This window comes from Parambassis ranga, chromosome 2, assembly GCF_900634625.1.
Source record: "Parambassis ranga chromosome 2, fParRan2.1, whole genome shotgun sequence".
In the NCBI taxonomy this organism is placed as follows: Eukaryota; Metazoa; Chordata; class Actinopteri; family Ambassidae; genus Parambassis; species Parambassis ranga.
The window spans coordinates 9,281,756-9,305,464 of NC_041023.1; the positions used below are offsets into that span (position 1 = coordinate 9,281,756).

The 23,709-nt window shown below is 41.6% G+C and overlaps 1 protein-coding gene across 5 annotated transcripts in view; it reads left to right on the plus strand.

The window, feature by feature from the left end:
* The window catches only part of elmo1 (engulfment and cell motility 1 (ced-12 homolog, C. elegans)), a 73,979-nt gene that overhangs the window by 21,018 nt on the left and 29,252 nt on the right, over positions 1-23,709 (plus strand). For all 5 annotated transcript variants that reach the window (XM_028431209.1, XM_028431217.1, XM_028431200.1 and 2 more), the window contains 14 exons: positions 3,193-3,353; positions 7,311-7,351; positions 7,551-7,623; positions 7,715-7,765; positions 7,876-8,045; positions 10,892-10,927; positions 12,325-12,424; positions 12,709-12,860; positions 12,942-13,020; positions 14,164-14,214; positions 14,617-14,739; positions 15,340-15,468; positions 16,585-16,689; positions 17,546-17,654. In XM_028431209.1, coding sequence (XP_028287010.1) covers positions 3,276-3,353; positions 7,311-7,351; positions 7,551-7,623; positions 7,715-7,765; positions 7,876-8,045; positions 10,892-10,927; positions 12,325-12,424; positions 12,709-12,860; positions 12,942-13,020; positions 14,164-14,214; positions 14,617-14,739; positions 15,340-15,468; positions 16,585-16,689; positions 17,546-17,654 — 1,297 coding nt within the window. In that variant the 5' untranslated portion in view covers positions 3,193-3,275. The remainder of the gene's footprint in view (positions 1-3,192; positions 3,354-7,310; positions 7,352-7,550; positions 7,624-7,714; positions 7,766-7,875; positions 8,046-10,891; positions 10,928-12,324; positions 12,425-12,708; positions 12,861-12,941; positions 13,021-14,163; positions 14,215-14,616; positions 14,740-15,339; positions 15,469-16,584; positions 16,690-17,545; positions 17,655-23,709) is intronic.

The window sequence follows — 23,709 nt, forward strand, 5'->3', positions numbered from 1 at the left end:
GAACTTGGCAAGAAATGGAGAAGAGGTTGATGAAAGCATGAAACATCGGATGTGGTAGACAAAATGATTGAATGGAGGAAAGGAGTAAGGAAGCGTGGTCAGATACTGCGTGTTCTTTTGCAAGTGAAACAGAGTGAGCTCTCTGTCTCGTTAGTCCACGTGACCCTCCGGCAGAGTGAAAAATAAACACACACTCGCTCGCACTCAACTAAACCAGGTTGCTACAAATCACCTGCTCTGACATGATGAGCTCTGACAGCAGCTAGCTTGATAACAAGGTTCCATTTACAGTGTAAAGAGGCTGTGATGATATGCCAGAGTGACAGATTGGGACTTGATACCCCCCCCCCCCAGGCTACAGTAAATACTCATGATGACTATTAATACCTGCTATACATACTATATGAGAATATATGGAGACAAACGCGCACACAAGAGAAAATCTTGTTGCTAAGAACATCTTCCCAGGAGGTGTGTGTGTGTCTATGTGTGACACGATGGCAGGGAAAACATGTTGATCAAATGAGTGCTGGATCACTTGTAGTCCTGCTCACGGTGTGCTGGTGTGTCGAGCCGCTCTGTCTCTCAATTACATTGAAGTCTGTTTTCAGGGAGTGTGCTGTGGCTGTCAGAAATGAGATAGGTGTGTGTGTGCATGTGTTTGTGTGTGTGCATTTCCAGTCAATAAGCCTCAAGGCTGTCCATCTTTGAGTCATCTGAAGTTCTCGGAAGATGATACCAAGGTGCTGGGAATACACAAACAGACACACACACATACACTGTTGGCTAGAAAATCTCCTGTCAGGATGAGAGGCATAAAACCATATTTTTTTTAAAAGAAATGTTCACTTTATTATAAAGTATTTATGTAATTTTGGCACTTTCTACCTGTAAAAGTGGGATGAAATATCAGTCCAAACCCGTCTGTACTGCAGTTTTATTATGAACTCATCCAAAACATATCATTTTTGTCCAAAAAATATCATTTTAATCAATTTCTTATTGATAGCCTAAAGCTCTTTGTGTCTCATTAAGTCAGTCATTTACACAATATACCATCCAGCTTGTCTGTGAACAGCATAAAGTGTTGCTGTTAGACATTGAGCAGAATCATTGAGGTGTTTTACTCTGGATCAGAGTGAACTAACCCAACATGGCTGCTGTAGCAGCTCAAAATCTTTCAAATCTTTACAGCGTATGTCTTCTTCTTCTGTCCATATTTGGACTAACATGCCTTTTCTCTGTATTACTTATTCTACATGGACAGTATATACAGTAAGAATAAAGTGAAATGGGATTTTTTTTATAACAGGATTGTGTTGATATTGAAATGCGAGAAGTCCCTGTGTAATATGTGAAAGGTTGTGGATATCTAATATTTGTCTTTCTCTGTGTTTTCTTTCTATTTTGCTCTCTCTTTCACCACCTCGCTTTTTCCAAGAATGGGCACCAGAAGAGATATTTTCTCTGCATATGGTTACAGAGAGGCAGAGTGGAGTGGAATACAAAGAGATACATAGCTGCACGCTGTGAACATCGCTGAAAGCAAAGTGTCTCAGAGAGTATTTAACATACGTTACAAAAGCGTTCCACTAATCTTCAATGGACGTGCTGCTCGTTCATATTTCAGAGGCAAAATTGAAAGCAGAGGGACGCAGTGACTCATTTTTGTGGAGTTGTGACAAACGTGACTCGAGTATGGCACGCAGTTTGAACAGAAAGATGCATCCACATCTCAAGCTATTGATGCAGCAGCTGCCATGGCAACGGGCCCTTGAATAAAGGCTATGTGGATTATTATGGGGTGACTCACACACAATGTCAGGCCATTCTCATTATGTACACTATCTGTAAAATAATACATGCTCATCAAATACACACTTACACAATGCTGCGCTAGTGCCACACACACACACACACACAGACACACAGACAGAGGCTTGGTCAGGGTTTGTGCTCAAACATTCCTTCGCTCAAGTCATGCTGTATGTATTATATTTATATACACGCAGCAAGCAGTTCTCCTCACTGTTCTCCCAGGAATTAGTCAGAGCCCGTCTTTATGCATTATAGATAGAGATTAAAAATGTAAACAGGCGTCTCCAGGATGATCCAAGCTTTCTAGACAGGCTCAGATAAGATAAATTATTGATGCTTTCCTCAGCTGGTTTCGGTGATATCTATGCTACATTCTCCACTTGATAACAGTGCACACGGTGCTCTGGCAGGTTTCATTATACCCCCTGCAAACACCCAAAAGTGTTTTTTCCGTCTGCTCCCCTTGTGCATTTTAGAGTGACTGTCAGTTGGATGTTTGTTTTTGTTGTTGTTGTTTTTTCCTCCCACCATTACTGGACCTCCAACTGGCTTATCTCAGAAATCCACAGGGTTTCAGGTCAACCCGACTGCCTGCTTTTCTGTCAGATGTGCTTTTATTTATTTATTTACTGCTCTCCCACCAGAGCTGCGCACAAGGACAGAAGTCAGGGAGGGGCGACCCAGGGATTACAGGTTCATTGTAGTAATTGCTTGAAGAACAGCAAGTGTGTGTGTGTGTGTGTAGTTAACACTGTGCCTCACCAGAAAGTGAGTGTCAAACAGATGTTCTCCTCTTTGTTGCCTCCCTGTTCATTGCCTGTACTTTCATCATTGTGATTAGTCTCCAATGCACATATCTGCAGGAATTCAGCTAACGTCACAGTCACAGATTACCTTCATGTCTTTATGGGCTGTGTCTTTGTGCTATCACCTACAGAATACTCCTTTTAAGCTTCTTGGATTTGCCTGAGGAAGAAACTTCATACTGCATGTTTCACCTCTCACATTTCACTCTTCTATACTGGCTAAAGCGCAGCCATGTCACATCTCAAACGTTGGACTTTACAGCTTCTGTCACAGGAAGATGCCACTACCTCGAAATTGAAATAAAACACAATAGAGGTTTTAAAACAATTAATTCACCTACTGAGACCTTTTTGGCAGATTAGCATTTCAGTCTTTGATTTGCATTTTAGTTGTGAGTGCACCTAGTAGATGGGACAACAACTACAAATTAATTTTGACTACCTCTCGGGGAAAAAGTGGTCTCCTGAATTTTAAGTTAAGCTAATGCAAACAAACATCTCAAATAACTTGACCTAGTTCTTGACTAATGTGCCCCACTTTTTCCTGTTGTTTTTTCTTTTCCTGTAGGTTTGGATGACCCATCTCCAGTTGTAGTAAGAAAGGTGTGAGGCAGCGAGAGCCACACCAGAAAAACCTCCCCCCCGGCAGCCATGCCGCCGCCGGCAGACATCGTCAAGGTGGCCATTGAGTGGCCGGGGGCGTTCCCCAAACTCATGGAGATAGACCAGGTTAGTGCCCGAGCACATCAAGAATTGCTTGCTGATTTTAAAACCATAAACATGATGTATATTTAGTTTGAACACAGTACTGCACAATAATCCGCTGTTGTGTATATAGTGAAGCTGCTCAAAGGTTTAGGGGGGGCTGTCTGTGTCTGGAGGGCTTGAGCGGATGTGATCAGGGCATGATGCACTGTTATCAACAATTATACTAATTAGCCTGAAGGAAGCCTCCTTTAATTAAAGATTAAAAAAAAACAGCTGACAGAGCTCACAGCTTTGACCTAGCTTGTGCTCTGTGGTTAAGAACTGAGAAATATAAATTATTTTAGAGCTATCATGTCACGGCCGTGACAGTATTTAGGTCACTGGCAGGACAGACACCCCTGGGTCAGGTTTCATGTTAGATCTGGTCTAACACACATAACAGTAGTAAGTGAACTAAAATAGCAATTCAGTATTAAAGCTTGAAAATCTGTAATAATAAGTAAGCTCCACTGGTTAATGAAGTGAAACACACACATACACTATGTATCAACCTGTTATTAAAGTTTATTATTTACTGTTAGGGAATTGAATAAAATGCTGTCCACTATAATTTACATTATGTGTTTATCGCTTCATGTTTTTTAATGCATTGGTGTCACTTTTGATGGAAAAGCAGCTTCTAAGCTCCGTGTGTACCTAGCTCCCATCCATTAGGATCCCTCAGATAAAGGCCTGGCTGTGCTGTATGTCAGCAGATTGTCGATGTGTCTCACGAACACTGAATAACACGCTAATAAAATAATTACCCAAACAGTGACTACCTTGTGTGTGTGTGTGAAGGAGGGGTGCATGTTTACTGTTATGTTGTTTGATTGCACACACAGTGTGTAAAATGGCTTGTTCACGTTGTGTGCGTGTGTGTGTATGTGACTCACACAGATGGGCTAATGATTGTACAAGCTATGAGTCACCGTGACAACTAGAGCTATGATTGCCCTTCTCAATGTATGAAACTCTGAATGAAGCATTGAACTCTGGAGTACGTGTGCTCCTGGGGTCCCCACAAGGTGCTTTAAGCGGTTAAGTGTAGATTTAGGGGTGTCGTTTTTTTTGTATTTAATGAGGCCTTTCAGCAGCAGCCTTTCAGTTTGAATTGTAAATTGTCTTTAGTCTCTTTTTACTTCTTTAAACCAACTCTCCTCCTCCTCCACCTCCGCCTTTCCTCTAATTCTCTTATCTCTCCCTGTCATCTTCCTCTTGTTCCACCTATCTGTTGCCTCCTCCTCCTTGTCCTTCTTTGCTTTCACTCTCGTTCGTTCCCCCTCTCACTCCTCCTCCCTGTGTTTTATTGTAGCTGTGAAACTTGCGTTGTGCCTTTTCCTTTCTTGTCCTCCATCATCGCCCCCCACCTCATCCTCCTCCCTCTGCATCTCCTCTGTACAATAGGCCCTGCAGCAGCGTATGGTTGTCTGAGTCATGCGACGAGGAGTGGGCTTCTGCTGCTCGAGCTGTCTTGAGACCCAGAGAAACTGTGTGTGTGTGTGTGTTTGTTTCTGTGGGTATAACTCTGCATAAGTGAAATATTGTGAATATGTTTGTGCGGCATCATGCATTCTTGTTGTTATTCATGTGTGTGCTCATACCCCAATATATACAGCATCTGTCTTTGTTTGTATAAGCTTCTCTGCAGTGCACCTCTGTTTGGGTGTGTGTTTGCATAAATCACACTTGTGTGTCTTTCCAGTTATCATTAATGCCTCACAGGCACAAAAGTCTAATGTTTGTGTAGGAAAGCAGAGGCAGTGGTAGAAGTGCAGACGATTGTATTAAGTTGTTTGTTGGTATTGTTTTGTCAGATGTGCAGGAGAGAAACAGGAGGATGAGGTGGTGCTAGACGGATGACAGAACTGTGTGCAGATAGGAATAAAAATTTATTCCAACAAGGGATGGGAATGAGATGTGATGGCCTGTCGTCGGGCCGTAGATGCTTTTCTTCTACTACCTGTTGAAAAGGAAGGATTTTAATTAATACCTTTAAGGAGCTCACAGGTTTTATATACTGTTATGTTTCATTATACTCTATACCACCTTTGAACATGGTGAATACTATTCAGACTGCTCCCCTCACTGGAATACAGTAAGTAAGAGAAAGTAAAGGCTGCTGTGGAGTGAAGGTAATGTCATAGAGAGGAAGAAGTGGTGGGAGTGCAGTCAGAGAAATGAAAGGAAAAGAGAAGATGGCACAACGGAGATGGTGGAAATGAATGAGCAGCGCATGTTAATGGTTAGGGTATTTTTTGTGAACCATGCTTTTAGAGACATTACTTCTTCTTTTGCCAAATACTGTGTAATATAGTGTTTTGTTATTTAGTAAAATAATCCACTTACTTAAATAATAAGAATGTTTCACATTGGAAAAAGCCAAACACAGGCTAGCTTTGTGTTTTTTAAAGATACTTCCAGAGCTTTGAGTGTGTTTTTTTTAATAGTTTGCTTTTAAACAAACACAGCAGAAGAACTCATTAACACTGAAAGGGAAAATAGCTTTTCAGGTGGGTCTAGAATCTGTCCCCTTTGTTAGCTTTATCTATTTAAAGGTGGCAGTGATGACTTGCTGCTTGCCTTTTTTTCTTGTTTTCCTAATAATTTCTTAGATTTTTAAGTTTTTATAGCAAAAACAATACCAGAGTATTCTTTATGTAGAACAGAAGAAGAATTGGGACTCCCTGGCCAACCGAGAGAAAAAACCTATCTTGTTTTTGTGTGTATTGATTGGCCAATATCCTCAAATACTGCAAGTCTCAGAGAGTTGCGAGAGGACAGCAGAGCAAAGGGAGCAGATATTAAGTTAAAACTGACTGACACTGCTGATGCACGCACTCCAGATATTTGTCACTGTGTACTTTTTGCCTGTACTTAATTTTCTTCCAGTCCTTCCTCCTCCTCTGTGTCTCTCTGCTCTCCATAACTTCATCAACTCTTTCCTGCTTTCCTCTAATGTTATTAAACTTGTTTACTTCCCACTACTTTAATTCCTTGTTTTTGCTTTTGTTCACAGCCCACACTCTTCTTCCTACACCCTTATAGCCTGTCTCTATCACAACAGCCTTTCTCTGACTCTTGAGGCTAAACCCCCAGAGAACAATACAGTGATGTGATCAGTATGTTATGATGATTTATGCTGATGGAGTTTCTCTGTGTTTACAGCATGTTAGTGTTTAAACTTGCCACAGACTCGTGTGCTGGTGCCTGCATGTGCTGTAGAGATTAAACAACTCAAACACATTCTTAAAACACTCTCTCAGGTGTAAACATTGACTAATGGAAAAGAGTGCAGTTTAAACTACTATTTTGGATATAAATTGAGCACTGAGCCTTCATGAAGCTCGGAGACTCACAGAAGGCAGAATTTAAAGTAAACAATGGTCAGAACTGGGCCAGCCGAGGCTGATTTATCTGAGCTTCTGCAGCTTTAAAAGCACTTTTCATTTGATCCCTCCAGCTTTTTAAATGATCTCTTCATTAAAACTTCTTTCCTTCTCTTTGGTTGCTGCTTCGTTTTCTCATGGTTTAACTCCTGATTGGCTCGCTGTTAAATGAAGTGTGCCAAAACATCTTCTAAAAGTAGAGCTGTTTGTCGATTAATATCAGGGAATGTGTAGTGTCCACCTTTAAATGACACGGACACTATCATTGCATCACACTTGGTTAATAGACCTCATTTCACTGTATTCCAAATATGTCATTAACGTCACAAGGTTGCCATTTAATATTGTACTTGGCTAAATGCACACATAATGATGAATAAAATGGTGCAACAGACGTGGTCAAGGACAAATACCGACTCCTGAAGAACAGCCTCTCATTGTGCCTGTACTGCAATATAAAATAATTGCAGCCTGCTCTGAATTGACTGTTTTTTTTAGGAACTCAGTGCCGGACCCTTGATCTAAATGTAGTTTCTGCTTTTATTGACAGAAAAAGCCTCTCTCAGCCATCATTAAAGAAGTGTGTGAGGGGTAAGTCTGCTGTATGTGTGCACTCAGTGCATGTCTTCTTGGATTTTTAACTGATTATCCAATGGTTTTCTTAGAGACACCCCCCCTCCTCCTCCTAGTGTCTCCATACTTGGGGGTCCTATTAGCTCTACTTTAAAGATGTTCTACACTTTTAATACTAGTCATGCAGTGTGTTTTCTCTCTATGCGGTCTTTTTTAGGTGGTCCTTGGGGAACCATGAAAACTTTGCTCTGCAGATTGCTGATGCGACAAATTTCTACATCACAGAAAAGGTTTGGTTATCTGTTTTTAACCGCAGGCATCAGCAGCAAAGATAAAAGCACCTCAAGGTCACACAAAGTTCTGCTCGTGCTTCCTCCACAGAATCGCAACGACATTAAGAACGGCTCCATCCTGCGTTTGACCACCTCTCCTGTAAGAGTCATACATAGTACATAACTCTCATAACAGACAGATACTTTATAGGTATAGTACAAATATTTGTGTGCATGTGTGTCATTTTTCTTCCCCCTTTTCTCCTCCAGTATCAGACTGCAGTCCAGCTTCATGAACGGATCCAGTCATCGAGTATGGATGCCAAGCTGGAGGCACTGAAGGACCTGGCTAATGCATCCAGGGACATCACCTTTGCCCAGGAGTTCATCAACTTGGACGGCATCTCCCTGCTCACTCAGATGGTGGAGAGTGGGACTGAGTAAGTCAACTTACTCTCTTAAGCTGCCTTGAATTGAAGCATTTTCTTCCCCTCGGTCTTTTCTCTTTGTCAGATGAATGTGATCAGGAAGGCATTTTAATAATTTCTGGATGTTCTTTTTTTATTTCATATATTTCTTTGTGGCTCAGTGTTCGTATGGGAGATATGAAATGTTGCACTGATCTGATTATCAAGAGACCTGTGTGTAGTTGCTCATCAGATATTCAGAGCATTAAAACTGACTGACCTGCCTTTTACCTGGAGGAGAAAATGAGAGTAGGTGTATAGTGTTAGCTATCATTAACAGGACATTAAATAAACATGCTTGATGTTGTGCTTACCTATAAACAACATTTACATAATTTACAGCACATTGTAGCTTAGAGGCTAAGTGCAAAGGATCCAGAGCTGCACCATAACCTCCTCACTGCCTCTAAATGTGTCAGCCAGGTGTGTTTGTGCTGAAAAGAGAGAAAGTGTCTGTGAAGTAAATGCCCAGCAGCTCCTGTTCATCTTTGTTGGCCATGATAGTGATATTACACTGTGAAAAGGGGCTCTGCACTGCTGTTTTTTTTACTGTTCAGCAGATCCAAAATCTCAACTCATCTGTCTGTGTGTCTGTGTGTGTGCGTGTCTGTGTGTGTGTGTGTGTTGAAGGGGGGTGGAGGCCCCTGGAGATCGTCTCAACTGAAGGTTAAAGCGATGACTTTTTTTGCTGAGGTGAAATTTCTCAGCCGTGATACCAGGGGAGGAGAGTGCGTGTGTGTGTGCCAGTAGCATACTGTGTGTGTGCAAGAGGGGCAGCCAGAGTCAAAACTAAGGGGTGAATTACAGTGCAAGTACAGACATACGGTGCAAACTGGCAGGGCGGGCAGCAGCAGGCAGCCGTGCGGGACTTGCTCGTTTTCTGCTTCACACAATTCTCATTATCCAACCCCCCCTTTTTCCCCCCAGGAGAGAGGGTAAGGTATTGTTTGCTTGCATAAGAAGTTTGCACCACAGACACACTTAGGATGTAATCACACACTGTCAAATGCGCCTTTAAACTACTAAGGTTGAAGAGCCACACTGGTCTGTTGTGGTTTCAAGGCTCAAACTCATTTGAAACATTTCTTTTTACTGAACCTCTGCAGCTGCAGGTCTGTCCTGCACCAGATTAGTTTGCACATAAAGGTTCAAATTTCAATTCTATATTGAAGGTCTCCTTCTCAGCAGAGGCCACCTAATGTTCTCCTGTTTCTGTGAATTACACCACAGCATCCCAGTGTAATGTGACAGGATATCACTGAAGCCTGCTCTCCCCCATTTTCTAATATAATGTTCAAATTAGCAAATATTTGACCCTGTTTGATCTTACTGCAAGAAGCTATAACAGCAGCACTGATGTTGACTCCACTCAGCTCCTGGCTCTTTTGATTAAGTATGTTTTTTTATGTAAATTGTCACATCAGTTATTCAGTGCTGGAGAGTTTGTGTGTGTGTGTGTGTGTGAGCAGGGTGAGTGTTTTCGCTGCATTTTCCTCTCAACAGAAGGAGCTTATGAAACACAGACGTGCAGATAGGTATCACTGTCTGACGCACACACACACTCATTAGTGCGCCTACCACCCAACTTGGTGAAGTGTAATAATTCAAGAGCCTCCGTGTTTGAGACTCTAAAGGGCTTTGGTGATCTAATGCTTCTGCCGTACTGTATTAATGTGGAAATGAGGTGACTGGCTGCTGTTGCCCACATGAGCTTTCACAAGGTAAAAGGCCGATAACGCCCTCTACTGACTGAAACGCCCAACTACTGATTTTAGATTGTACAGTGCAAGAACAATAGTCAAAACAATGGGGAAAGAGAGGTGCTATATTTTTCTTAAAGAGTCAACAAGGTTCATTTTTTTCAGTTTAGTTTGGATTATTTAAAAATATAAAATATCCAGGAATTGTATATAATATAATATGTAAATATAATTTAGGTTTTGTGCTTTTATAATTTGTCAGGAGTAAGATGGCTGTGAAAAACTGGAACATACCAATGGCTCCTCATGTTTGCAGATAAACATGTACAGATGAATTAAAACTACATCTAGACATCTGCTTTTAGTTGAAATCCATCTATTATCAGTAGTATTTTCCACACATAGTTTAGGTTTTTAGTAAATCCATGTTGGAATGTCTTTGCTTGTTATGTGGCTGCTGTTCAGTGGTAAATCCAGGAGGGCGAGTAAAGCTTATGCAACATTTTACTCCCATTTCAGCTCAAAGCTTCTCACTGTGTGGGTAAAAGTTTGCAGCTAGCTGCTTTTTCAAACTTTTTTTCAGACTTGCCTTCAGTGTCTGAATAGGATTATCGGTGCACAGGTTTTGTTTGTGCTGAATTGGACATGAATGTTTAGGTTGAATGTATGTGTAAAGTTTTGTTTGTACTTTGTGCAGGTGACCGGACCTCCCAGCAGACTGACCTATGTCAGCTGTTACAGTTAAAGAGGACATATTATGCTTGTTTATGGTTCATAGTTTAATCCTGGGTCTCCTCCCATAGGTTTGCATACTGTGTTTTTACCTCATACTGTTCATTCCTGCAGCCTCCTTTTCCTGTGTTTTCCCCCTCTTTTACAGTGTGTGGGCATTATGCAAATATATTATATGGTGACATAATTAAGTGCTGAGCGAGTAGGCATGAAGTGCCAACAGAGAGGCAGTTCAGGAGCTGTGTTATCTTTGTACAGTATCAAAGAAAGCTCCATAGCATAATATGACCTCATGAAATGATTGTGTTGTTTTCCTGCTGTTCTAGCTGAGACATGTTTGTTGTGTGTTTCCCACCTTTGACACCAAAGTTTCTCAAATTTTTTCAGGCGCTATCAGAAACTACAGAAGATTATGAAGCCCTGGTAAGCCCCTCCCCTTTCACCCCCCCACCGACTGGGTAACGTCATTAGCTCTGTGCCCTTCCTAACCTGCTGGCCGAGTCTGCATGATAAAGACTCTGATCCCTAGTGCCTTATGGGAACATTTTTTTATATATACATGTAGCTGTTTACGGGCTTCCACCTTGAAATCAGTGCTGCACTATATTTTCTTGCATGTGGTTTTGGGCAACAGAACAAAATAATTTCTAAATCTTCACCGCAGACTGAAAGAAAGCCAAGATTTATGACAAAAAAAATAATTGTTGATTTTGTATCTAAAGGGTAAGTTTCATAGTTACTATTGGTGGATAAGGTGCATTAAATCTTGGTGTTCTTTACAGTGGTGTTCAGGGTGATGGGAGCTCTCTGCGCTCACTATGAGCCTGCTACTTGCCTTTTCTCTACATTAGCTAACAGTTTTTAATCACCACAGGACTATCACCTGTCCGTCGCCACTCATCTGTCCTCTTACAACAATACTCTATGATTGTGTCATAACTCATCTAAATGCCCAGTACTGCCTGCAACAGCATCTATGTTCTTCAGCTGTGGGTTACTAATTGTCCATGCGACTGTTCACTAATCATCTACCATGCAGCAGTACTGACCCATGATGCCCTCTGTCAATCCATCATGTTCAGGGCAGGTTTACAGCTCAGCAAATAAACTCAAAAGTTAAAATAAAAACCAGTTAAATGTTTTATGTTCCCAGTTATGGCTCCATTGGTTTGTATGGAGATTATGTCATATAAGTAAAAAAAATGGTCCACAAGAGATGTACACTGTTGCAATGCCAGTTTTAAACAGTAGAGGTCAGTGTTGTAAAAACTATAAAACATTTATAAACAGGTAGCGGATGGCAAAAGTAACCTCAGTGTTTTTTATTTCGCTTTGAGTTGTAAACATTATTTGATTATAATTCCTGATTTTCATTACGTTCCAGCAGTAACGTGACACATCAGCTGTTTGATGTCTTCCTTGCTTTGGTCTCCTGTGACTCATACACAGCAATTTATTCCTCCTGATATTTGTGTAACTGCATGACTCTTTAATGTAGCTTTCCACTCCTGGTTGAACGCCGTCCCGTGCTGCCCGGCTCTTGATGGCCCTCGCTGCTGCATTTCAAACCTCTTCATTTCTTCTTCTTCTGTCTCTGTCTCTGTATTTTTTTTCTGCCTTTCTGCAGCAACCCTGGCTGCAGCACAGAACTTGTGCTCATCTGCCCCTCGTCCTCTCTGCCACCTCTCTTTCTGCTGACCGCTCATTTCTTTATTGTGTTCCAAGCCATCTGGGCTTTGCAGCTATACACTGCTCCAAGCCATCTGGAAGATAGAAAAGTTTCCTATGGTTTGTGTGTCTGTGTGTGTGTTGTCCTGTAGTTTCGGTGACCTGCTGTCCTTCACTCTGACGGCCTTTGTGGAGCTGATGGATCACGGCATCGTCTCCTGGGACACTTTCTCTGTGGCCTTCATCAAGAAGGTCAGCCAAGAAGATGTCTCATTAAACAGGACCAGAGTTTAAGAGAAACTAGTAGTCATGATGTTGTCACACTGTGTATTGGCTGTGAAAGGCTTTGTAATGACTTTCACAACCTCTGAAATAAACACAAGGTTAGCAGCTCTGTATTTTTTCCACATACAGTAATCAAGCCTGCTGTGGCATCTCTTTATGTCTAAAAATAATGTATCATTTCATCAGTGTGGTGACATGAAGCGTAGGTGTATGTATTGTAATTTAATAATTCATGCTTTCTGAACCTGCAGATTGCCAGCTACGTAAACAAGTCGGCCATGGACACGGCAGTGCTGCAGCGCTCCCTGGCCATCTTGGAGTCTATGGTGCTCAACAGTCAGGATCTTTACCACAAGGTGGCACAGGAGATCACCATTGGTCAGCTCATCCCTCATCTTCAGGGGTAAGTTTCAGACAACATGGACAGGTGATAATGATTTTTTTTTTAATGTATATAATTTGTTGTTTGCCGTTTTGATTACAGGACTGATCAGGATATTCAGACCTACACTATCGCTGTCATCAATGCTCTGTTCCTCAAAGCTCCTGAGGAGAAGAGACAGGTGAGGCTGCAGTGTCTGCACATACACGCAGTGCAGTACATCACTTCACATCATAATCATTAGTGTTTTTTGTGATGTGTGTGTTATTTGCTGTTAGAATCTATGACACACCTGCAGAGCTGCTGCAGAAATGATAAAAGTGCTCTTTTTTTCATTCTTCTGTCAAAGTGATGTTGCTGCTCAACGGTGCTCCCATTTCTCCACTCTCTCTCTCTCTCTCTCTCTCTCTCTCTCTCTCTCTCTCTCTCTCTCACACACACACACACACACACACACACACACACACACACACACACACACACACACCTATGTCATGCTTTGCCCTGTAGCTGATCACATGATCCCTTGCATCAGCACCATAGGGTCCAGGGATGCACTTTGACATTAATAATGAATGATGCTAACACACAGCTTTTCCCCTATGCAGCACACAAACTAGGCAGAAATGAGCTTCTCAGCTCTATCGCATACAAATGTAAGCACATACAGATCCTGCAGTGCTAGCCTCTTTTTCACAAGTTATGGGGTTGCATACATATGTGGTAATATGATTATTACGCAGCAACATGTGAGAGGACAGTAAAACTGTTGTGTGTAGTTTGTGTGTGTGTAGTAGGGACTCAACCATCAGTTCTGCCATTATTATGATCCCCCAAGCCTCCACCGTTCTGCTGACTCTGTTGCCCACCCCCCCTTCTCTCGCCACAAGCTGCAGCAGACAGAAAATGATTTTTTTAACCATCTCTCAAACTCTTTCTTTTCCACACTCACTCACTCCCCCTCTCTGTGTCTCTGACTTTGTTTCCTCTCTGCACACGATTTGGTAGTTTGATGAGCACATTGTGGACATCCTAAATTGTCCCTTGACAGTAAGTGCACCTTGATTAGCACACTTTGTAGTTTGCACTGTAGAAGACATTAGTTGGTCCATTTAGTATCCCTTTGTTAAGTTCCTTTCTGGGATGGCTTCCTTTTTGTTTTCACAGCCTGTCGCTGCATTCGCTGCAGTGTGCCATGGCCGTTTTTTTTCTTCATTTTGCCCGCCTTAATTTCTCATTCTAGCATAGACTATCCTAAGAAGTGTTTTTGTTTTAGTGTTATTATGCCTGATCCTGCTCCCTCCTTCTCTTTCTGCCTGTGTAGGAGATGGCCCATATCCTTGCCCAGAAACAGCTGCGCTCCATCATTCTCAGTGTAAGTCCCTTCTTCACCTCCTCAGCGTATCCGTCTGTCTGTCTTACTCTGTGTTCGGGTTTCAACCTCTGCTCCAGCAGTAAGGAAAGTGACACCTGCATATCTTCCTCTGCCTCACCTCCCTGGTTATTATCTACTGTACCTTCTTTCTAACACCTGTTCCCTTTTATTTCCTTCTTATTTCTTTCATCGTGTGTCCCTTGTGTGAAATCTCATTTCTCCCTCTTCTGTTCCGTCATCCGACTTCTGCCTTCTAATCCTCATCATTCACTCCCAAATCCTCTTATTCCTTTTTGTTATATCTTGCCGTCTTACTCCAAAATCTGCTCCTTGCCTTTCCGACCTTAAAACTCCCCCTCCTTTCTCCCTCACTTTGCTTGTTTGTCCCTATGTCCTGCACAGAATGTGATCCGGAGCAACACACCCATCAACGATGAGATGGCGCATCAGCTGTACGTGCTGCAGGTGCTCACCTTCAACCTGCTGGAGGACCGCATGATGACTAAGATGGATCCTCAGGACCAGGTGTGTGCAGTGCAGGCAGAGACATGAAGATGGATGGATGAATGATGGATGGGTGAATGCAACAGTGGCACAAAAAAGCATCAGAAACTAAGTCCATTAGTCCATCTGAGTTTGTATAGTAGTTAATTAAATGAGCTATCTGAGGAACCTAAATCATTTAAACCCTAAATTAAATATAAAAAATGGTACAAAATATGAGATATTTATGAGAAATATTAGTTTATACTATATTCAAAACTTCCTGGGAAATATCCCTGCCATGCCTTTGCTCTTAGTAAGGATGTTATTTGGATATTATTATTGTGTGGATGACAGCTGAGCATGCAATAGTAGTAAACAATCATTAATCTCGTATTCAACATCTTTTGGGCAGTTTGGCCAGATTCATCCAACAATTTAAAAAAACAATTTTTATTGAAGGTTTGGCCAAGTAATAAAAACAGTGCAGAGAATTGGCTGTTGGCCAGATTGCCTTGGGCACTGCAAGACCCCAGAAAGCGGAGATGAGGCTGAAGCATTCGTAAATTATAAAACGGTGAATGGAGGGAAAGACAGATGGATTCATGAGTAGTACTTTAATATTCCTCTCTGCGTGTGCAGGCTCAGAGGGACATCATCTTTGAACTGCGGCGAATTGCCTTTGACGTGGAGTGTGAGCCCAACAACAGCGGCAGCATTGAGAAGCGCAAGTCCATGTACACCCGTGACTACAAGAAGCTCGGATTCATTGTAAGTTGTTGTTGTGGTGAGGGCTTCATAATGCTTAACCAAGAACATGAAGTGTGTTTTTCTGTCTGATGTTCATTAACTGTGATGTTGTCAGTTTGTAATCACATTATTCCTGAGTTATTTTTGTTTGTTTACTTTTTTTTCCATTCAGTCTCCTGTCTGTGCACGTCCTGTGTGTGTCTTCGTGTTGTGTCGTGCAGTGGTCTAACTATAGCATAAGAACTTGAAGTAAACCGTCTGTGGCTTGGTATAAGCCCAGAGCTGTTTCAGGGCTCTTCCCATCTGCACTCCCACTGCAGTGTGCTCAGTAAAGATAAGGCCAATTGGGCTGCCTTGTCTCCAGTGTGCGGAGTAAACCCAACCTAAAATCCTCAGTCTGCTTTCTACGCTTGACAGCGTGCGGACACACAAACACTCCACACACACATTCACAAGCCATAATTCCCTAGATAGACCTTTTCACTGCTGAGATAATTTGTTTGCCTTCTTAATGCTTTCAGGTTCTTTTAAGTGGGGATTGTTGCATATGCTATTTTTCATGAGTCTGTTTTTATCATATGCATGTGCCAGGGTGTCTGTTTCTTTTTTTAAGCCTATAAGTCTGCTCCCTGTCAGACAGAATTACTAAACTGATGAGCCAAATCTTGGTGTCCTCCATTCCTCTTTCATCTTCCACTGCTCCACTCTTCAGTATCTTGTGTCACCTTTTACACTCAAGATGAGTGACGTGTTTACATGTGAATCCCAGGTTGTAATCAACTGAATTGTCAGGGAGGAATAATGTATGATAGTGTCACAAGCAGTGTCTCTCTGTATGTCTTATTTACATGCTATGGGAGAAATGTTTGTCCAAAGGTCTCCTCTATGTAGTAGAAACCTTTTAAACAGAAGGTTGTTCATGTATTTGGGGGAAATGTCACATTGCTGTTAACTGGAGGCTTAAAAAGAGGGCTTTTATTTTGAAGTTGCAGTCAATATGGTAGACACACAATAAGGGTTTTTAGTTAACTCAGAAATGTTGCCAGTCTGTAGCATGTGGATCATAGCTTAGACATTAAATAAAGTTTTTGGAAGTTTGCGTACATGCCTCACCCTGCACCTCTGTCTCTCTTTTAGAACCATGTGAATCCAGCTGTGGATTTCACCCAGATTCCACCGGGCATGCTGGCTCTGGACAACATGCTGTACTTTGCCAGACATCACCAAGATGCCTACATCAGGGTAAGTGTATAGTTATTTATTTATTTTTACATGCAGTCATGTCATGTAGACACACACATGTGCACAGCTCAGTGAATTTTATGGTGTTATGTTTCTCCTCGTCACCACTGCTTCCTGAAAACCTTCTTGCCTCCAGCTCAGTCGTTCATTTGTAGTTTCTGGCTCGTTACCAATTTTTCTTTCAGCTAAAATCGTATTTCATGAAGCTGCTCAGCCCAGACAATAGAACTTATTTAATTATTTTCACCATCAGTCAGTTCTGCAGTGACTTTATATGATTAAGTATAACATTAGAAATTGCCTATGATGGGATGGTGTTTGTGTCGACTGCAGACACGCAGCAGGCCTGTGTGTGTTGTTTTTATGTTTGGTGTGTGTGTGTGAGTCTGGATTAAAATGTGAGGAAAGGGATGTGCTATCTCAGCCCTTATCAGCTGAAGAGAAGGACAAAACACAGCCGTCAATTTCCCAAATTAAACTGTCACCAGCTAAAATGATTGGGACCTTGATGGCCTCATTCATGGTGTGCTGCAACCATCCACATAATTAGAGTGACTTTTTTGTGCTGTTAAATTTAATTAATTTATTTATTTTTTGCTTCCTAACAGATAGTTGCAAGGGGTCAAATAAGGTCAAGGAATAAATAATACTTCCTACCATAATGAAAGCATTTATTGGTAAAATGACTTCTGCTATGACACTGTCAATTAATGAAAATATTGTATGGTCATGTCAAGTTTAGACATGATTATTGCCACAGAATGGAGTTCTGATTGCAAGCCTGGTAACCACCGAGTAGAGAAATATATATTTATTCATATTCACTTGTTGGTCTTATTCCATTGTCTGTTTCTAGATCGTCCTGGAGAACAGCAGTCGAGAAGACAAGCACGAGTGTCCGTTTGGCCGCAGCAGCATCGAGCTGACCAAAATGCTGTGTGAAATTCTGAAAGTGGGCGAGCTTCGTAAGTCAGCAATACACCAGCAAACACACACACACCCGAACGCATGTTGTGTTTTCTCATCTCGTTGCACTTCTTTTGGCTCACAGACTCTCTAGGGTCATATAGAGGAAAATAAGAAACAGCTCAGGGACTGATTACAACCAGAAATGAATATGCACAAAAGTACACACACCCAGACGCTCATACTCGCAAGTACATGCAGTTCCTCTCTGTTAAGATGAAAGCAGTCATTATGCTCAGTAATTGTGCTGCCAAGAGTTCATTATTTAGTGATGCACCTAGCCCCCATGGAGCCCCTTTCAGCCTAATATACCGCCTCTGGGAGGCAGACACTGAGCAGAGAAAGAGACCTTAGGCCTGCGTCCATTCCAAATTGATGTGCCCTTTTCATTTGTCTTTACTTGTTTAAATGGGCGAGTTGGTCTTAGTTCCACTCCAGACTGACCCCTGCTGCTCCCAGTAGGGAGGGAGAAGGCATTTTTAGCTCCATTTTTAAACTGATGTGCCCTTTTCTTCTGCTTGTGTTCTTTTTGTCTAGAGATTTTAGGCATGGCTGCACTGCAGGGCCCAGAAATTTCAGGAAGAAATGACGTTCACCTAAAGTTTAAAAGGATCGCTTTAATCTCGTTCATATCAAAATGCAGATTAAGCTACCAGACTTGTCCCTAAATAGGGAAACATCTTTATCTCTAAGGCTTTTCTATGCATGTCGTTTAAGGCTTATGCAATTGAGTTAAATCCCTGGGATCAGTGTCAGGCCATCTTTGTGAATAAAACTTTTTGGGATTTTGCTTGTACAAATAAAAAGATCTGCGGCACAATTACACAAAATATATGAGCAATAATATGAAACTACATCTACACAGTTTGCCCCAGATTCATTTCCACTCAAATAGTATTATATTTTTGTCATTAAACTGGTAATAGAGTTATCGTATGACACTCAAATTTCCCTGTAGGACTGAATGCTGGAGCTGAATTATAACAGTGACCTTGACTCATAGTTCTGAGCTTTTTATCCCCAGTGGCTGCATTATGTCCTCTTTACTGAGGCTGTTAGCCGGGGACACTTAATCTACCATTAATATTAAAGATGTGCTATAGTCTGTTTATATGTGTATTAGTAAAGTTGGGTGTGAGATAATATTTGCTAAGCTGAACACAGAGAATGTGTCTGACGCTCAGCACGTACACCTGGGTAAAAACACGACGATGTACACAAGTAGGTCATTCAGGGCTACATGGTTAAAAATGTATGCAGGCAGGGAATTACATAAAACGAGTCGTTTTGCAGGCAATCACTGGGGACAGGAGAGAAAAGACAACATTTTGATATATTTATATTTACTGCTTCCCAAATCTTAATCTCCCCATCAGTCTCTGTCAAAACTCCAGTAAATATTTGCGCAGGCTCGCACTCTTCAAGTGTTGTGTGCATCCATATGGGAGGAAGTCACTGCGTCTCAGAGTAGTTCGTAGCTGCATTGCATTTTTCCTTGTAAGTGCATTTTCATACTCGCCCCATTAGCCCTGAATATATTAACACACACTAATGAATGTATGAGTAGGATGAATGTAACATGGGCCAGGCAGGTGCTTAGACAGTAATGGTGGGCCATTAATGTTTTTTTTGTGTGTGTGTGTGATGTGAGAGCATGTGTGTATTTTTCCCAGAGGGAAGGTAGGCGAGGAATGAGTCTTGGTTTTTACACTGACACTGTTATCATTCGCCTGACCTTTCAGCAGGGAAACAGTGAAAATACCTGACACTAATGAGGATGTTGGAGGTTGTGTCTGTTTCTCTGTAACATTTTTGATATGTGTGGTATTTAAATCTCAAAAAGTACGGAGCATTACGTCACCACCACCACCCTGAAGTGTAAGCTAAACATTTGAAAAATTATTGTGAACAACTTCTCACCTTTAAACCAATTAATACTTTTTACACACTGTGGAAGAAAAAGCTAAACACATGGCAGCCGTGATTGGTCACTGCTGTAAAATCTGTGATTTAAATTTTTCCTTTAGCACCACCAACAGTTTAAGACTTTTAGTGATAGTTTAATAAAGTGCTTGCTGTGTTTCTTGTGTGACACATTCGACCTCACAAACATGTCAGAAAACAGGGTTCATAGAAAGTCCAGTAGCATGATAATCTGAGGTAAATGTATCCTCTTAAAGTCTGCTAGTGCAGAGAAAACCCATGATCTAAAGGTCCTGGTTGACACCTCATTAACGTAAAAACTGGAGTATGTAATGCTTCATTAAAAAGTCACGGTCGTCTTTCGGAAACAGTTGCTGTAAAAGCAGACAAAACCCCTGGTGCAAGAAAAAAGTACATTTTATATGAAGAAAAAAAAGATCCCCTTGCTCCTTATCCTTTAGTGGGTAAAGGCAAAAGAAAGAGACTGGATTAATGGTGACGGCGGTGACGTCTTTGTGGCTCATTTGCTGTCTCTGTCTGTGTGAAACGCCGGCATGGCGGTGGTGCTCAGAGTTGCTCTTCTTGTTCTCCCACGAGGCTAAAACACAGAAGGATTCTGAATTTGCTGGCAGCTATTGAAGTTGCCTTTCTTCCACCGTTTGCCTCTTCAAGCTCTTTCTGGCTGAATTTCTGCCACTTTTCTCGCTCTTTGGTCTTGCTTTAAAGATGTCTTGTGTTTTCTGTGAGAGTCTGAAGAACATCTGTCTTTGTTAGGCTTGTAATCCTGTCTCATGCTTTTATGGATCTCTTTTTATATGTCCTATGACTTTGACAAAAATGTCACAAGTACACAAGTAAGAGCATCTTAAAAAAAGAAGTAATAACCTGAGATGACACTTTTCTCAGTGGCCTTTCAGGGCATCAGATTTTCTTCTCACTGCACTTTTCCATTTACTGCTATCTTCCATTTCAGATGTTTTGACGTCCAATTTTTGCCACCATTGAGATATCTTTATGCAGATTTAATCTGGAGAAAGGCGGTTAGCTTTTGCAGTTGTATCGCCTGTCAACTCTACGACATTCTACATAATTCATAACCCAGTGCAGGTGTCACTCTCTCTGTCCTGTCTCTCAGTTTCCCCTTACCATTAATTCATACCTTTACTTTCTCTCTCTCGCTATTGCTGATGCCTCGCTTCAGATCCTAAAAGATTAATTGTCCCACCATGTTTCTGCTGGAAGACAGGGCTTAATGGAATCTGCGTCTTTGAGGCGCCGTGCCACGACTTTTCCGACTCCCCTGTTTAAGCCGGTCCATGGAATATTTATGAAGTTATTTAGAAAGGACCAGGCATGGTGAGTAATGGCCCTGCTTGGTGATTCACGATGTGTCGTCTCATTGCTGAGAGGCAGAGTTGGGTGGTGAGGCATGGCAGGTCCAGTGCACACACACACAGAGGCAGCTCGGAGCAGACTGACAGGCACATGATGTCCTTATGTTTGTAATTGTGTCTTCAATCAGAGCGACATCAGCTGAGGTCAGAGCTCAGGGCCGTGTTCAGCACCATGGACAGATCCACTGTACAATTCACACAAAGACTACATGTGGCGTGAACTGATTTAATGTTTAAGTATTGATGTCTTTTTTGCGTTGAGACATTATTGATATGTGTTTTCATATGCTAATTTAGCTGACCACGTCAAGTTATTGCCAATGCAGCAATATGTGCATGAATTATGCCACAATGATTGGTCTGTCTTTGCTTCCACTTCCTCTCTCACCTTCCACAGCAGCAATCCCACAGTTCAGTTAGGACAATGCATGATGTCACCCAACTCAAAGTGAGACCAGACACTGCTGTGATCTATATGATAGTTGCAATGGATTCTCTCTCCACTCCACTTACTTTTTGTCGTAAGTGTGTTTGATGGCCGTGTGTGTGTAGCATGTCCTAACCCAGCAGGCTGACTCCAAGTCATCCAAACTCATTAACTCGACATCGCACACCGTAACGACATTCCTGAGGTTCCCACTGCGAATATAAGCACATAAACTCTCTCTCTTTCACTCTAACCCTCGAGAAATGCCACAGTGTGAGATTAGAATTCTGTGATGTGTTTGGACCGGCCCACAGTGCGTCACTGGGATATAACACAGTCACAGCTGTGGTCAAAGTGGATTGTCATGTTTGGGCGTGCAGTTGAAAATGGTGACTGAAGAGTAAATAAGAGCTGCATATGTCATATGTCAGATTGTCAGACTGCAACATGCTTCAATCTGTTTCAGTCTAAATTTGGTATATCTGATTATGTAATCTGATTATGATCTGTTCTGTCTTTATTACATGGTGCATTTGTATCTACTCTAGCAGCCAATACATTCAAATTTAACTGTGTAAATGTGACAAGGCTGTGCATAGGCTGTTGAAGCAAATAACTTGTGCAGTTGTATTTCATATCCACCTTTCATGTAATTAGTAGCTGCACTTTAGAGGGATTCGTTACATTTCTGGCTCAAATCATTACATTATTGAGCAATCAATACGATGCATTAAAAGTTGCTGAAGAGCAACGACTATTTAAAATGTTTGTAACCCTGTAATCTCGCCCTGTTCTTTATACTGTGCTCTGTACAGTGTTTTTGTAGTGTTGGCCAAATGTGTAGTGAGAATCATGAAACTCTATTTAGTGCACTCAGCGGAGCCCAAAGTGCATCATGAAACATGGTGTAACATCATGCATTGTGGTTTATTTAGCCAGTGGTGATGTGGCACATTTTAATTGTGCAACAGCAATGACATGATTAACGGCACAAAGAAAATGATGCTGATGAGTTCGCTACAACAAACTCTCAATAGATGGTGAGTGTGCAGTAGTTGAATGAGTGGGTGATTTCAGACACAGCTGAAGTCTCCCTGTATGGATCATGAGCAAAGTGGATGATGGCAAGAGGAGGAAAGGCTAAGCACAGAATTCCATGTATCCATGGAGTCCTGACATGAGCATCTATTTGGCAGCCAGCAAGCAGTTCTCACAGCCGTGTTAAAGTGGAGGAGAGCATTCTTTTAGCACCTCAGGTGTTCACCAGCAAAAGGGTTTTAAAACTGGAATGCACAAATAACAGCAAATCTGACAGACTGATATTGGAGAATCTCAGTTTAGGAGCATCCTTGAAATTTTCCGGACGCTCCTTTCCTCTCAGAAAACATTGACAGACTGGAGTAGGTGAAACAGCTGATGATTATGCTGCTGGTCTAATTTGGTGTCCATGTTTTTGTACTTGGAAATGCCGTAATTTTCAATCCAATCAATCGCCGGGCTGGCAGTCTGTTTTCCCAGACGACCCCTTACTGTCAGACTTGACAAGGGTAAAATCGGACAAGTATGTGGGGTGTGTAAGAGGGGGAATTATCTGTGAGACGACCTGCATTTGTCCACTATGTGAACAAAACAGTGGAAAGCAATATACAGGCAGCTGTTAAACATTATATAGTGGCTAAACGTCATCAATGCTCCCTGGGGATTCTCCTGACAATTAATTGCTCTTTTCACACACAGACTGTGTAAAAGAGAGCTGCAGGACGAAGTCGATATAATGTCATGTCAGATTCAGACATTTAGATTCTCACATACAGCTCCACCGGGTGATGTCTGGAAAATATTAGGGCTCCATTGCTTGTATGAAAGGGTTTTTACACAACATTACAATCACAAAGTATGATATTAAAGTCTCTTCAGTGTACTTTTGATCTGGGATTAAGCTCCATATATATGTATTTCAGTATTGTCTGGTGTGCAAAAGAGCTCTTCAGTCTAATCCTGTTAAATTGTGGAACCCTCTGTCTTTAGTTTGATGGTAAGAATTTGTATTCACTGTTTAAAGACATGATTGGGATGAGAGACAATGTTTCTGGCAAGCCTTAACATAGGCTGAGCAGCACGAATCTGGGCACATTCAGAACGTAAACCAACAAAATGATTTCTATGATCAATTTTACCCAGAGAACAATCACTGATCTGTACGAGACGTGTCTGCCAAATGATGCTCAAAAGCTCCGACAGCAGTTTGTGCAACCACTCATGATACTTTTGGTCCCTCCTTACCATTTCCCTTTTGAATAAAATCATGTA